The 15543-nt window shown below is 29.3% G+C and overlaps 1 protein-coding gene across 2 annotated transcripts; it reads left to right on the top strand.

Moving 5' to 3' along the window:
* The first annotated feature begins 1948 nt into the window (after nt 1-1948).
* On the top strand, nt 1949-14643 carry LOC124364412 (lysosomal-associated transmembrane protein 4B-like). Of its 2 annotated transcripts, none has more exons than XM_046819880.1 (6): nt 1949-2065; nt 8775-8869; nt 9458-9545; nt 11701-11786; nt 12960-13101; nt 14397-14643. In XM_046819880.1, the coding sequence occupies exons 2-6, from the start codon at nt 8789-8791 to the stop codon at nt 14459-14461; spliced, it is 462 nt and encodes a 153-aa protein (XP_046675836.1). In that variant the 5' UTR covers nt 1949-2065; nt 8775-8788; the 3' UTR covers nt 14462-14643. The 2 variants fall into 2 exon arrangements, with proteins under 2 accessions (XP_046675836.1, XP_046675835.1); XM_046819879.1 differs by lacking the exon at nt 1949-2065 and adding an exon at nt 5385-5504.
* Nucleotides 14644-15543: the final 900 nt, after the last annotated feature.

Raw genomic sequence — 15543 nt, 5'->3', positions numbered from 1 at the left:
AGAGAGAAAAATGGGCGAAACCTCTGCCAAGGTACCGATACCAGAGCAAGCCATGCTCAGAACGACTTAGACGGTAAACTGGCTGGTAGGGCGTCCAGGGTCGCTCCTGGACGGGTAGACAGACAGGCAGACGGGACCACGCGATATGTTCCACTAATGGGAAAAGCGATTATTCTAAAGTACTGGATTTAATACGAGTGTAAAAGAAATGTATTAGGAGTGTTAAAAACGACTCTGAAAGTCCTAAAAACCGATAAATTGGCCAATTGGCCAAATTAGATTAAACAAATAATGAAAAATGTATTTATAACAAAGAACAAATAATTCGAGCATATCAAGTATATGGTGAAACGGTCAGGTAAATTTCTCCACGAAAAATCTTGAGTTAAATAATAATTTCTTAATAATAATTTAATATTATTTTTTTGTAAACAGTTTAATTAGAATAAGGGTGGAGTTAACTGTACTTCATATCGTCATGGAAAAGTAAACTTGATCGGCTCTGAGAAAACTGGAGACCGTTCGGGTCTATTATAACAATTATTTCAAAAAAATAACTAATTTATTCATTATTCCTGTTTTATATTTTATTAAGAGTAATTGGATGTTTTATTAAAATAATATGTGAAACACATTATCACAGACATAGGCTGAAAAGCAAAAGTATTAGTGGTTTATCGAATGTTCTGAATTACATTAATCATATAAATACAGTATAATTGGTTTATTTGTCTAATCATTGCTATCATTAACTTTATTGCAACAATTTTATTCATTATACTGATTCAATTTATATTCATCCAATGTGTAAGAGTTCTGCAACTCTTACTTTCTTAAGTCAGTGGTTTAAGTACAAATAATTATATTACCAAAAATAAATATGTAAAACACAATATCTCAAATGTATAATTTTAAAAAAGACCGAAAAATGTGTTGGTGTAACACCTCTTTATAAGTTTCTTACACTTTATTTGTTATGCTTATTTTCAATGTACAATTTAGTGAATTATGCTTACGATTAAATAATATATAATGCATATTAGTTTTTAATTTATTTTTTATGATTATTTTCAATGTACAATTTAGTGAATTATGCTTACGACTAAATAATATATAATGCATATTAGTTTTTGTCTCTTGTCGTAAAAAGGATAACTTCAAAGATATATGTTTACAAGTGGAATGTCTTATTGCGGTTAAAGTCAGTATTTTTTCAGTTATATGCTTCGAATAAAATCAGTGTGAACAAAATATGATTAAACCAAAGCTTCACAGACTTTGGGACGAAATAAAAATACATAAAATAGTTGTACATCCCCAATCTTTACACAAAATTAAAGAAGTATTAGACTTTACCATATGTGTGGTTAATAACTAGCGTCAAATCGACAAATATTCTGTACTAAATTAAATGCGTCTTCTATATATACTAATTTATAGTTCTGCACGTAAGCGTCACACAATATTTTCAGTCTCAACCACTTGAATATTGTCCTGTCCTGTCCTTCCAAACACGCTAACCAGGCAAAGATACATTTATATCGTTTTCTTTATATTGGCACTAAATACTAATAAACCAAACTGATCTAACAAGTTGATCTAACATCGTTCCTTCTGAACCTTGAATGAATGAATGAAGATACTTCTTTATTGAGGTGAAAATGCTAACCTTCACATAGTATTAGATTTATTCTGAAATTTGTTTATTTTGTCTTACAAGTAATATGTTTTATTAATGTTTTACTTAGTCATGATCTCATGTAACCGAATAGTCTTTCCGTATCCTATTGACAATTTTTTATAACGAGAGGTATTTTAGAGAAAATTGTCTGAACGATCACTTACAAATATTTCGTAGAAGGAGACGTGCTAATAATAAAAACTAAAAACCCATAGTTCATACAAACGCGGTATCGCTCGGAGTGTATGACTCAGGCGTTGTCATCCCCACCACTCCATCGAGTCACGGTCTCAACTCCAGCTCGTTACTTATTGCCATTTACAGTATTCTTTAGTCTGTGTTTAGGATACAAAGCATTGCACACTTAGAGCTTACTTTGCAAAGGTATTGTGTTTTTTATTATTCTAATTTATCAAAGTATTGCTATAAATTGACTGTTAAATCTTACCCTGCTACCATGTATATATCAGATACTTTTGTTAGTATATCAGTAGTATTTGGTGCCTTATAATATCATAAACTATGTTCTGCAAAGTATCTATTTATATCGCTTGCTGCATATCTAGTTGCTGGAGCTGACATTATTTTATAAATCTGTTCAAATTAATTATAGATTGGGATCTATTATAGTATTATCTGGATCGTAGTAATGTTAGTTATCATATACATATAAATAAAAAATCTTAATTAATCTTTTATGGACTACGTTGGCTGGGAGATATATTTGTATATTCATATCTTTTTAAGTTATGGGACGAATTAAGTTACAGTTATTAGTTAGTACATCCAGCTTACTAATACTAACAGGTAAAGTTCATATCGATAAATAAGATCTTGGTTTTATCAATCCTATTTAAAAATATAGCAATACTCCGACCTGCATCACAGTATCCTAAAAGACATAATTTTAAAGATTTTATATAAGGATTATACACTCAGAAATACTCAGAAATATACACCCTTTACATGTAAAGAGTACCCATAAATTATGAGAACAAAAATTATTTACAGATATTCTTTCCGGTTGACAATAAGACAAATTTACATTAATATAAATCCTAAAAAAAATTAATTTTGGTCATTTTGTACATTAAAAACAATATTAAATTAAAACAAATAACGGTGCAGTTAATACAATTATTCACTTTACAGATAAATACTATTAAACTTTCGGGAATAATGAATTTAGTCCTGAGCGAGTCGGGTGAATTCGGGCCAAATCGGACGAGCTCGTGTCGAGTAGTCAGAGCTTTGGACGGGCTAACAAAAAAGGTTTATTGTAATTTCAGTAAATGAAAACTTGAGACAACGGAATACAAAAAAATATTCTACTCGATTCACCACTACTCCAATATTGCTTACAGAAATAATTTCTTGGAATAAATAAGCTCCTCTCTGTGGTACCGTTACGGTTTTTTTTAATTTTTTTATCCAAAAACATTAGATTGATGATAAATATCCTCACCTAGGCCGAAGTATCTCAAGAGTAACCTTTAAAAGAAGAGCAATGTATCGACACTGTATGAACAGGGAGATTTTAGTTATAACACGGCCCGTGCAGACCACGAAACCAACATTGTTCAGATTCTTTATTTTATTTTATTTGTCTTTATTATTCTCTTACTCAAAAAATATGAAATTGGTAGGAAATATTGCTAAAATCACTTTTAAATCGTTTTATCATGTGCTAATGAAACTTTAAGGCTGACTGGAAAAGGTAGTTATTATAGCAGATTTAAATGGTAACAATATTGTAGTTTTGATTATTTGTTATTTCCTTGCAACTATTTGTTTGATAAGTTTTAAAATTTTCTTTATACTCTAAATCTCTTTTATTTGCTATCTTTTAAGCTAACATTTGGAAAATAGTAGATTTTATACATAAACTATATAAAAAAACACTAAAGTTTGTCTCAAAATCTTAAAATTATTGGGGATTTTGAATATTATGAACGCTGTGACAAATTTTGTTTATGCAATTTAAACCATATAGTCTTTACTATCCAACTCTTGTAAATGTAACTGCGTATTTCAAAACTCTTACGACAAAACTTAGGATACTTTTTCATCGAATAGTAGGATTCTAAAGCTTCAATGTTATCTTATCCCGTCTGTTTGTGTGTTTCATTCAAACATTTTCATGTTTTAAAGTCACCAAAGAAACATAACCGAACGTTTTCAAACTCTTAATAACAATGTTTCAAAATGTACTTTAAAATTGCAAATGAAGTATTAAAAAAGGTGAAGTACAATTAATAAAAGTCATAGTTTTGATAGCACTTGACAAAACTCCACTTCTTATCAATTATTTTAGCAATTAAATAAATCACTCGTTGCAGTTTTAATTTAGTCCGACCATGCATTATTGTCAGTTATTAAAAAAAATTCTTAGTTGTCTTAATTTATTTGCACCCTTACATAATATTTGACTATTCTTACTGATTTTTAAAGTCAATGACCTACGAAGCTAAGTACAAAATATTTATAACCATAAAACAAAAACCTACTAGTTCTATAAGATTTTTGATTGTTAGGTTTAACACTAGGTTCATATAACATTCATTATAATTTTAGTCAAATTTTAATGCCAGTACTTATGATTTTCATAGAACTTTTACACAACAAACTTTTATCACGGTGATATGGCCTCTTGATTCTAAGATCATTTTAGAGCTAACAGTGCTTAAAATGATTTCCATACTTTTTATAATTTTTCTCCATCCACAAATCTTCCCATAAACACTACACTCCTGTATTTTATTTTAGATAAAACACTGTTTCATTGCTATAGATTTGAATTGCTACAGAAAAGAAAATAAATTAAACTATAATATAATGTTTGTACGTTTTAGTTGATTCTAAGTTGTAAATTTATTAGTCCGTTTATTTTCCGCAATAATATTTCTAAACCATGCAAAATTAACAATCCAAGTTGGTTTATATGTCTCATCCTGCTCTTTCGGGTGATATGTGGGCCAACTATTTACTAATATGAGCGTGTACGAGAGAAAATGTATAGTGTATACAATGATTGTTTGGTTTAACACTAGGTTCATATAACATTCATTATAATTTTAGTCAAATTTCATTGCCAGTAATTATGATTTTCATAGAACTTTTACACAACTAACTTTTATCACGGTGATGTGGCCTCTTGATTCTAAGATCATTATAGAGCTAACAGTGCTTAAAATGATTTCCATACTGTTTATAATTTTTCTCCATCCACAAACCTTACCATAAACACTACACTCATTTATTTTATTATAGATAAAAAACTGTTTCATTGCTATAGATTTGAATTGCTACAGAAAAGAAAATAAATTAAATTATATAATTTTTATACGTTTTAGTTGATTCTAAGTTGTAAATTTATTAGTCCTTTTATTTTGCACAATAATATTTCTAAAATATACAAAATTAAAAATCCAAGTTTGTTTATATGTCTCATCCTGCTTGTTCGGGTGGTATCTGAGCCAACTACTTACTAATATGAGCGTGTACGAGAGAAAATGTATAGTGTATACCACTGATATTGACTTAGTATTGGGTTCATGAACGTAGAGCATCATGGCCTTCAGACAGTGCAAGATTTCTCAGACTTTCAATGACTCCTTCATTTCGTCATGATATGACTCAATTAACAAAAATAGTTGATCAACTTAGTTTCCAAATAGGAATACCCAATCACTACTAATTAATCTCTAAGTGGAGTTTTATCTTGGAGTTGCTATCTACATTAACGCCGATAACAGAACCAGAAAAGCCGCACTTTGTAGTCAGGACACAAGCTGTCACTTGCTTCAAAATTTCTCCTTTCCTGGTAAGACTAAATAGTTATAAAATTATATAATTAATAAAAATTGTTATTGCTAATATTTGTTAGGTAATTTAGACAGTAACAGTTATTAAAATGTAGAGCGGATTTTTTTATTAATATTTTAATAGTACAATGTAATAATTCTCTTGTGATCTAATAAATGTATTGGATTAACAAACAGCCATTATAAAAGAACAGTTTAGGAAAATAAATAAACACTTATGGAAATACAATTATTTTATTAATGTATGTGAACTGGGAATACAAATTGACATTTACTTCATATATACTGCCATATAGGCAGTTTATAATGTTAAAGAATGAAATTAGCTTTAGTAACATGTAATAAAATTAATACGTTTCAAGATATTAAATTAACTTTACGAGTAACCATAGGAAGATATATTCAAGTACAACCTAGTACTTGAATATATTCAAGTACCACCTAGTACTTGAATATATTCAAGTACCACCTAGTATGCCATAGTGAGTCGTGGTTTTATGTAAACAGCTTATTATCGATTCAGTTTATAGTGCACGATTTGTATTGTAATTCAATATATCGTATTTTGTGTACTCTTTAATTTGTTGTAAAGCCAATAACAATAAAAACCTTAGTTCTGTACCTAGTTAAGAGTTATCAAACAGTTCACTAAAATCAATAATAAGTAGACAATAAAGGCACATGAATTTGGCCAATTGTAATGAAATATCTATTTGTTATATTTAAGAATAGGTACTTACAGTTATTTAAAAAATTAACTAATTCTTAATCTAAGTGTTCTTAAAACATAAACTGCTCCACGTCCTTAATTATTCATATCCACAGTGACTTATGCACTAAATTAATGTAATATGAAAAACTGTTGAGTTGGTCCAACTTATATAATATTTTGTTACATCTTCGTCAGTATCTGCATCTCAAAATATTTAATGAAGATTCTTAAAAACAAATTCATTTATTGAAGACTCTTGGAGCAATTGTAAAAACTTATAAATATTAATAAATGTAAATAATACATATCATTTCCAATTTAAATATTTTTCGTGCGAGGCCTTTCAAAATCGAAGGTTTACTCATCAGGCGACTCCATGAAAGGCCTCGCACGAAAAATAAATTAATTGAAAATGATTTGTATTATTTACATTTATCAATATTTAAATGCATTTATTGTTTTAATTTTTAGAGTTTTAATGTTTTGTTAATTTTGAGCTTGGCCAATCATATACATTTTGAAACAGAATAACCCAACTAAAAGTAACATGCTATTAACAGGAAAATACCATAAACAGTACGTATGTCTGTTAAATGTTAAATGTAAGGAAGGACAATGCGGTCCAAATTTTTCCTCAATAAAGAAGTGTTCCTATTCTAGTCTGCTAATTCTTCATGTGTTACTCCAATTCCACGATTCTGTGTCAATGTCAACTTTTTAAAACTAATATAATATGAATATAGTTATTTTTTTAACAATTAGTATAAAATGTATGCAAGAATGAAAACTAATAATTACATACATTCTTTAACAGTTATAAATAACTTCTTAGAAGAAAAAAAATAACGTGGATTAACAGGCTAACATGTTATTAATTCGTACAAAAAATCGCACGTTTATGCTATATAATTTGATATAAAATATGTGTTCACGAAAACGTTTTTAATTTTAATCTAAAAATTCAAGCATTACGCTTAATTTAGTAGGTTATAATTCAGAAATATTTATGTTTATGTGTTGGAGCCAAAAGATGCACTAGACCTGCACTTGGTGAGTCAGTTATGACTACCTAATGACATGAACATTAGTCATCTTTGATTTGTTATTGAGTCGGAAGTAAGTTATTATTTCTTCGCGAAACCCCTTGTAGTCCAACATTTCTTAGACACTTCCGGTTTGGTGACCTATTTACAGCTAAACCTACTCAGAATCAACTTCTTTCAACAAGCCTGAAGTACTTTTTTCAAGTAACTGGTAATAAAATAAAACTCAAGAGCCACACCTCAAAACCACACATTACGTTTCACTCGAATGGCTTATCTTGCTTCTGATAAGAATGATGTAAGTGATTTATCATAATGGACACGAGTTAAATTTACACAATAAGGTGTGTCTATGCAGTATTTATTCACGGAGGAAATTAGTTTTAAATGTAACGATACAAGCTGTGCATGAATAGAAATAAATTGTTTGCCTATTTTAAGAAAGTTTACTAACCCATTAGGACTAACGAGATGATGTCGTAGGATCTCCTCAAGTTAAGTTTGATTTAGTGTAACTATCACCTATCGTAATAAATAGTTGCAATATTTAGTATTAAACTACACTTTAATTTAGATTTCATATGTATATATATTATACATACATATATATACATACATATATATATAAAAAATAATGTATTGAAATGAATATATATGTAATCTACGGGAACTTATTTAAGGGCTAGTTAGATTCTGGCCGACCATTTGAGGTTCCAATTTTAACATGGGGACAAAGTGTGTTATGAAATAAGACCTTTTCCAATATTTCTTAATTTTTATTTTGCTAAATAGCATTTTGTCTAAAAAGGGATCATTTTAATAAATGTATTGAAATAAAAATACTGGAAAACAATATCGTAAAGTATCTTGATTTATATATTTATATATATATAACTATATATATATATATATTATATATATATATATATATATTTTATATATATATATATATATACATTAAATTTGTATAAGTGGCATTAGCCTTATTTAATTTCAATAAACAATGAATCGAAAAAAGTACTTGCTCCGCCGGGACTCGAACCCGGATCTCTCACTTGCCGAGTGAATGTGCTACCATTACACCACAAAGCCCTCACTTTTTACGATTAAATTATTTTGTATTTGGCCGTATCTGTCACATATGCGTGTAAATAACATTGAATTGCAAAAAGTACTTGCTCCGCCGGGACTCGAACCAGGATCTCTCACTTGCCGGGTGAATGTGCTACCGTTACACCCCAGAGCTCTCACTTTTTACGATTCAATTAATTTGTTATCTGTCACATATGCGGAGTAACTACTTTATGCGATTCAAGGCTTATTGAAATTATATATATATATATATATATATATATATATATATATATATATATATAAATCACACACCCAAACAGATTAGGATTGCTTTGTCACTGTATTATCAGTCGGTTTGTTTGAATGAATGTTGTAGCTCAAATATGGTTAATCATATAGATGGAATATAAGGTTTAATGAAGTTTAATTACATTTTTCAGATAAGAAGTCCAAAATGAAACTCATAACGACCGGAAACTGTTGCTTTTGCTTTAGTCTGAGGACTGGTTCCCTCATTTTAGGATGGTTACAGCTGGTAAGTACTTGGTAGTTACTGTATTTTCTTGGTTTCTTTCACCATAGATGTTATATCAAAATTAAAAAAATATTTAAATTTAAGTTTTTGATATAATCCTGTTATTACCCCCATTTGCCGTTATAATGACAGATAATCTTCGCTATGAGGACAATACTAATTTATAACTTTCTTGATGAATGAAAATAAAGCGTACGAGAATATTACACCTTTTGAATATACACGTTATAAATTACTGTGAATAATTTTCAAACGTTGTTCAAACTACTTCAATACGCTACATTTACTAGCATCTCATACTGGATGAATTTGCAGGGTAATTTTATGACAGTAGCTAAGAATGATACCCTATCATAAAATCATTCTTAGCTACATGTTTAAAAACTGGTGGGTATTTTGAAATTTAAAACTGGCCTGTAATGTTTTTGTCCCTTGTGATAAATCTGTCTTTTATATTTCAGTCACTTCAATTTTTTTATTTTATAAAACTGTTTACTAAACAATTACTAGGTATTGGTTTTATTATTTTTATTGATGATGTTGCTAATTTACAGGTTTAATGGTGTATTAAATATTTGTATATTTCAGTTGGCAGCAATAATCACAATTATTGGAAATATAATTATTAAAACACAAGATGATGGAAGCAGTCAAAACACTGCCAACAGCGCACTCTGTAAGTTTAGTAACATTCTATCGTATTAAAAATATTATTTTGAGTGTTTTTAAATATAAAATACTATACAAAATGTTTTATGTTTTCAATTGTATATTTAGGTAGCCATAAAAAAACAATATTTAAATAAACTATTAAATGAAACATTAAATTTACATATGTGCACAATAAATTAACATTTTTTGTCCAACTGGACAAGAACTAATTTTATACAGAATAAATCTGAAAAATGTTAACAATTTTGTAGCAACATCGAATATAATTACACTGTAGGACGCAAGTGGGACCAAATTTTGAAAAATTTTAAATTTTAATTTACACTATGTATTTTTTAAGTAGTGCTTTTTTCCAACGTTCCTTTTTAAAGACAATTCTACATAACAGCGGTTGAAATCATATTTGTTTTATCACAGTATACTTTATTCCTCAAGTCCATTTTCTAAAGACAAATTTTAAAAAATCTTACTTTCAGTCTTATTTGCGTTTCATTAACATTTGATCTATTTCTAAGCAGTAAATAATTAAGTAAATAAAATTGGCAGTATTTAAATTTATTTTACTGTAACATTTAGAATATTGACATTGACATAAACACTTTTTTACTCAAAAGCTTCATTGCATTGGAAGAAATAAATTAAAATTACTTCTTTTTACAGTTTGCCTACGCAATATAAATAAATAATTGAAAGCATATGATACCTAACGTTAGTTTAACCTGTTACAATTACATTCATAGATTACACAAACTTACTATCAGCTAGGTCTTAATTTGTAGGTTCTAAAACCTTATGTCATCTACCAGTTGCGTCGTTATATGTATCAAAGAGAAGTCACATCATTTTAATATTCATACAATTATTACAAGGCTACAAGTTCTAGATACGTTTTACAATATGTGGCCGTTTACCTGACATAGGTGTCCTTAAAAAGATTGTTGTTTTAAAATTGGGACCCAAACAGTCATCCTCCGCAATAAACTAGACCTATCCTTCTACCACCCACCACAATCACTCAAAATTACAGCTAGTGACTTGTCTCTTCTGGAATTTCGTATGTTTTTCCGGATATAATTTCACAACGGTTTTTGCTGCACCCAGTGTAGGTTCAACCGTAAGGCATAAACTAGCCAAGTTTAATAGGTCGATTAGTTCCTCTTTGAATTCATTATCTGTGTATAGACTTTATGATCATGTAGGATAAATGGGTTGATTATTTCGTTCATTCGTGACCGGATAACGAAGTCTCATTTCGATGTACAGTAACACCCCAAATGTTAAAAATCATCTTACTTTCTAATATATGTCATGGTTTTATACTTGGAAAGGTAAGGCTAGTAAAATTTTCATATTTAATACTGATGATACTTCATTTAAGTAGTGCCACAGCAGTGGAAAACCTTACCCGTCTCACTAGGCTTAGGCTTTACCATCCCTGAGACGAGTATGACGGATTGTTTTGAATTAAGAATAGTTAATTAAATTTCACTGTTTCAAACCGTTAGAGAGCTCTGCTTCCTTTGGAATCTCAGATCGGAATTGTTCTCAAAATTTTCTCACGTTTAAATCTGTAACTACAATGGAAACACGTCTTTATGTAAAATTTCCTAACGATAGACTTTTATTTCTATGCTTTCGCAAGGAGCAACGTTATGATATATGTCAAAAGTTATTTTTGACCTTATCCGATGTGACCTTGACTGTAAACCCGATGCATAAATGTAATGAAAAACTGAGGGTGCCTATGATCTGCCTAGTGCAAGATGAACTTAAGCATTTGGTTACCATAGTTCTTAATAAATGTATTTTGCTCATTTTCTGTGCTTAATGATATCGTTAATGGCTTTTCCTTAGACATTTATGTGAAGTATTTTGTGGAGAAAATAAGGCAGTCGAATAGTCCACCCCACGCAATCCCCGTAGGTATTAACGAGTTATGATCTTATTACGAAGTAATCATGCAACCTTTGAGTATTAAGAAACTGTTTTAAGCTTGACACCTGTAGCATATTTTATCTTAGTACTTATAAGTAGTACTGATTGTGTTAAGAGTATTAATGGAACTGATGTTTAATTTTTTTGTGGCTGTAAATTACACCCTGAAACCCATTGGTCTACTTTATTTCATCCCAAAGTAACACTCTCTTTGTTTTTTACAGTTAATACAAACTCATTTTGGCCCAATATCGTAGTAGCTTTGATTCAGCTGGCGATGGCTGTGTGTTTACTATATGGAATATATGCAGTAAGTATTAATTATCACCACTAACATACGCGTTTTAGATTATTGTGATTGCAGGTTATAGTGTACATTTGTTTATTTGATGATACAAGAATAATTTTTTAATTTGGATCTTTATTAGATGTAATAAACTTTTTAAACGCAAAGATGAGGTGTTAAGTCCAGATAATTATTTGGAAACACTGGTGTTTTCACGAGAAATTGGTAACATAAAAAAATGGTTAGTTGAGACCAAAAAGTAAAGTTTTAATATTGACATATATTCTGTTACATAGTTTAGTGTCTGTCAGTCTGTACAATAGTGTGTTTTTAAGCCACATATATTAAACAGTGAATGTGAATAAAACTATATTTGACAGATGTATTAAGCTAGTCAAACAAACATTACCAGAAATCTATATTAATAATATCACTTCTTTTAAAAACTCTTACTTTCCAAGTGTTGAAAATTAAATATATAGAAAACCGTTATCTTTTAAAAGTGTTGTAAAAATAATATTATTTTCTAAGTTGAAAGACAAATGAAATGATACCCATTAGTTAAATGTTTGAATTCTTATGTTTTAATGAAAGTCATATAGCCATTTTAGTGGTTATATGTTTATAAGTTTTACTGCTAGAAAGGGTCCTGCTAGTGCAAATTCTAGTTTGTTTTAATTATTGCTTCTAGTATTATTGGGAGATTTTGTAATTACAATTATCATTGGTATCCACAGAAAACGTAATATTTTCTACAAAACTAGTTATAATACCTGAAGTTATTTAATTTGAAACACACTTATCCAACCATTAAACTGTAAAATTTATAAAATGTACAACAAAACATTGTTTTAGATATATTATGTTATATAATTGTATAGTACGACATTTTTGAACGGAAATTAATAATTTGATTTTTTATTAATGGCTCTTTTAGAAACCTAATACAGTTGCATCACCAATTTTTGATGTATAAAAATATGGACATATAGGCACTACACGTAACGAGATAAAACATTTTTTTCCTATAAACTGTTTACTTTTTCATTTGTACACAAATATTTATTGAAGCTGTGCCAAATATTTTCCAAACCTCTGTATACGCATTAGAGACAATCTATTTATTTAATCTAAGTCTTTTGTTTGTGGTAAATATAAAAACTACTTTAACTAAAGAAACTTATGTTTATTTTATAGGAACGGAAAAATTATGTCCTCTACTACGTTTACTTCCAGTTCACTATCATTGTCCTGAGCATAATCATCTTTATTGTTCTCCTGGCAACATCTTCGGTGGATAGCGTTATTGTTTCAATCATTACGTATTTGATATCTTGGCGTGAGTACAATTTTCTAATAATTGTGTAATATTGTATTTTTTACTAACTAAATAGGATAAGATAGTTGAATAAGGTTTCATGTTGTATTTATTAAACCTTCATGAATATTTTAGTAAGTCTTCATAAGAAACCAGGCCTTCATAACTACCGCTCAGTCCAGAAACACATAGATTTTTCTTATTATAATTGCGATTTATTATTCCACAAATCCGCAATTTAACAGACATCAGTACTTTCAAGCTAAGACATCAACTACAACTTTAATAAAGTACAAACATGTTTTTTATTTTGTCCTCTTAAGACAAGGAGCTTAGAAAATTGCACCTAGTCCTATAAAGACCTTTGCGCTGCTTTCGGAGTGACAGGATATTTTCGATGGGTATGGTTGGGAGTAAGCACCACCTCCTGTTGAGATTCATGAGGAAAAAATAAGGGCACTAATCTCAATCCATGTCCCCTAGGAAAAAGGAGAAACCAGCTTTGAACCAGCCTCTCCAATCAAAACTGGCAGGGATGGCACACCCTTACTCTAGGCTAGCAAGAGCCTTAGACTCTTAGAGAACAATCCCCACCAACTCCAACAATCATCTATCGACGTAGACTAGACCTATCGAATTACCCTTGCCAGAATCTCGATATTTGAGATGATGCCCCTGGACATCGATAAGGTTGTCCAGCTTTAAGTGACACATCGGTTTTTACTATTCCCACTATGAGTTCAACTGGCAGATATAAACCAGCCAGAACTGTACCCTTCTGGGGATACTACAATATGTTACAAAAGATACAATCATAAATTGTTTACTTCAAGTAAAAATATGATATACACAAATAATTGCTGAAGGAAGATGAAGAAAATAGAAAAATATTACTACGGAGAATTGAGGCGGAACAAGTAATCGGGTGCATCATTAATGAAGTTTGGAATACCATCACATGTATAGGAGGTAGACCACAGTGGTTCTTCCAAGCTAATCCGAAACCAAGCATTTCGTGTACACGTATCAAAAAAACCTTTTGTAAAAAAGAGTAAATATTTTAAATTTTTTACTGATATATTAACAAATCAAACTCGATATTCTCAAGTGAAAAGTAATTCATTGACCATTTCACACTATACTAAATACTAAACGAAATTGTAACTTAACACGTTTGCAACAATCGTTAAACTTTAGTTTACAACGTATTAGTATTTAGATGTATGCCATCAGCTGTGGTTAGTTTGGTTGTACTAACTAATCCTTTATTGGAACATATAAAAATAGGTGTGTAATACTAATTGTTTATGTTGCAGTGTTGCAGGCGTACTTCGCGATCGTCGTGTACAGCTTGTACAGAGAGATGGGAGGTGACAACTAGTGGAGAAACTTACCATCAAGATCCTCACATACTCTACATTTTCCTTAGCATAAACCATCTTAATTACTTTAGGAACTTAATCGTTTTTATTATGGTTTCTATGTTTTTTATGTATTTTAAATTTAATTTATGTTAAGATTTGTAAGACTTGTTGAAATTAAATCTTAAATTATTGTTTCGTACTTTCTTATCTTCTAAAATTCCTTGTAGGCACCCTTTCACTTTAGGTGAATATATTTTTAGAATCGCACGTGACTCAAATCTGTAATAACGATTTGTCTATACTAATATTTTTCTAAAAAGATTTATGATTTCTTAATCGTAAATTACGTAGTATAGTTATATGATATAATTAATGAATAAAGTAAGTAAGTAATGTAACAACACTACGAGGTATTTCAGTATGCAATTATTATATAGCAAATGTGTAAATGTATTTCACTGATATCTTACATATTTAATACAAATTTGTTATCTTACAATATTGGAGTAATTGGATTCAATGTATTAACTCAATTTTCATTGAAAATAAATATAAATTAAATGGAATTGTCATAATTAGTCCTAAAATGAATGTGACGTACATATCTTGTACATTCTTTACCTGTTGCTTACTCTGTATATATAAAACTAACAAAAGTAATATTGCTAAAAGGTCAAAACTATTTCTATAAATAAATATGTCATACAATAAAGAAAACTAAATTAATACTAGCATAAGATAAGAATTAATTAGGCATGCACTAATGACAAAAGTGTATTTAGTAAAATAAGCTAAAATACCATATTATATTTTACATTCTAATCCGTGAAAGTCAGATTAAGTATACAGATAATTTTTTAATAATCTGAAAAAAGAAATAATTACCTTTGGATAATCATTTCGTAAAGTACAGATCATATATCTGATATCATCAGAATAAGAGACACTGCAGTTTATCAAAATACATTTTTTTATAATTCCAATCTTGTTCTGTACTACTCCAAAACCATAAATTTTGCATTTATTTAAAAATATAATTTCCCATTATTAAATAAAAGAAACACTGAAATACAAAAATTAAAACAGTATATAAGAAAGA

This window comes from Homalodisca vitripennis, chromosome 6 (genome assembly GCF_021130785.1).
Source record: "Homalodisca vitripennis isolate AUS2020 chromosome 6, UT_GWSS_2.1, whole genome shotgun sequence".
Classification (NCBI taxonomy): Eukaryota; Metazoa; Arthropoda; class Insecta; order Hemiptera; family Cicadellidae; genus Homalodisca; species Homalodisca vitripennis.
Note: the sequence above shows the minus strand (reverse complement) of the source record. Positions and strands in the feature narration are given on the sequence as shown.

Coding starts and splice junctions, on each gene's coding strand:
- LOC124364412 (XM_046819880.1), top strand. CDS start 8,789: ATGAAACTCATAACGACCGGAAACTGTTGCTTTTGCTTTAGTCTGAGG. Junction 8,870..9,457: donor TTTTAGGATGGTTACAGCTG/GTAAGTACTTGG, acceptor TGTATATTTCAG/TTGGCAGCAATAATCACAAT. Junction 9,546..11,700: donor CACTGCCAACAGCGCACTCT/GTAAGTTTAGTA, acceptor TGTTTTTTACAG/TTAATACAAACTCATTTTGG.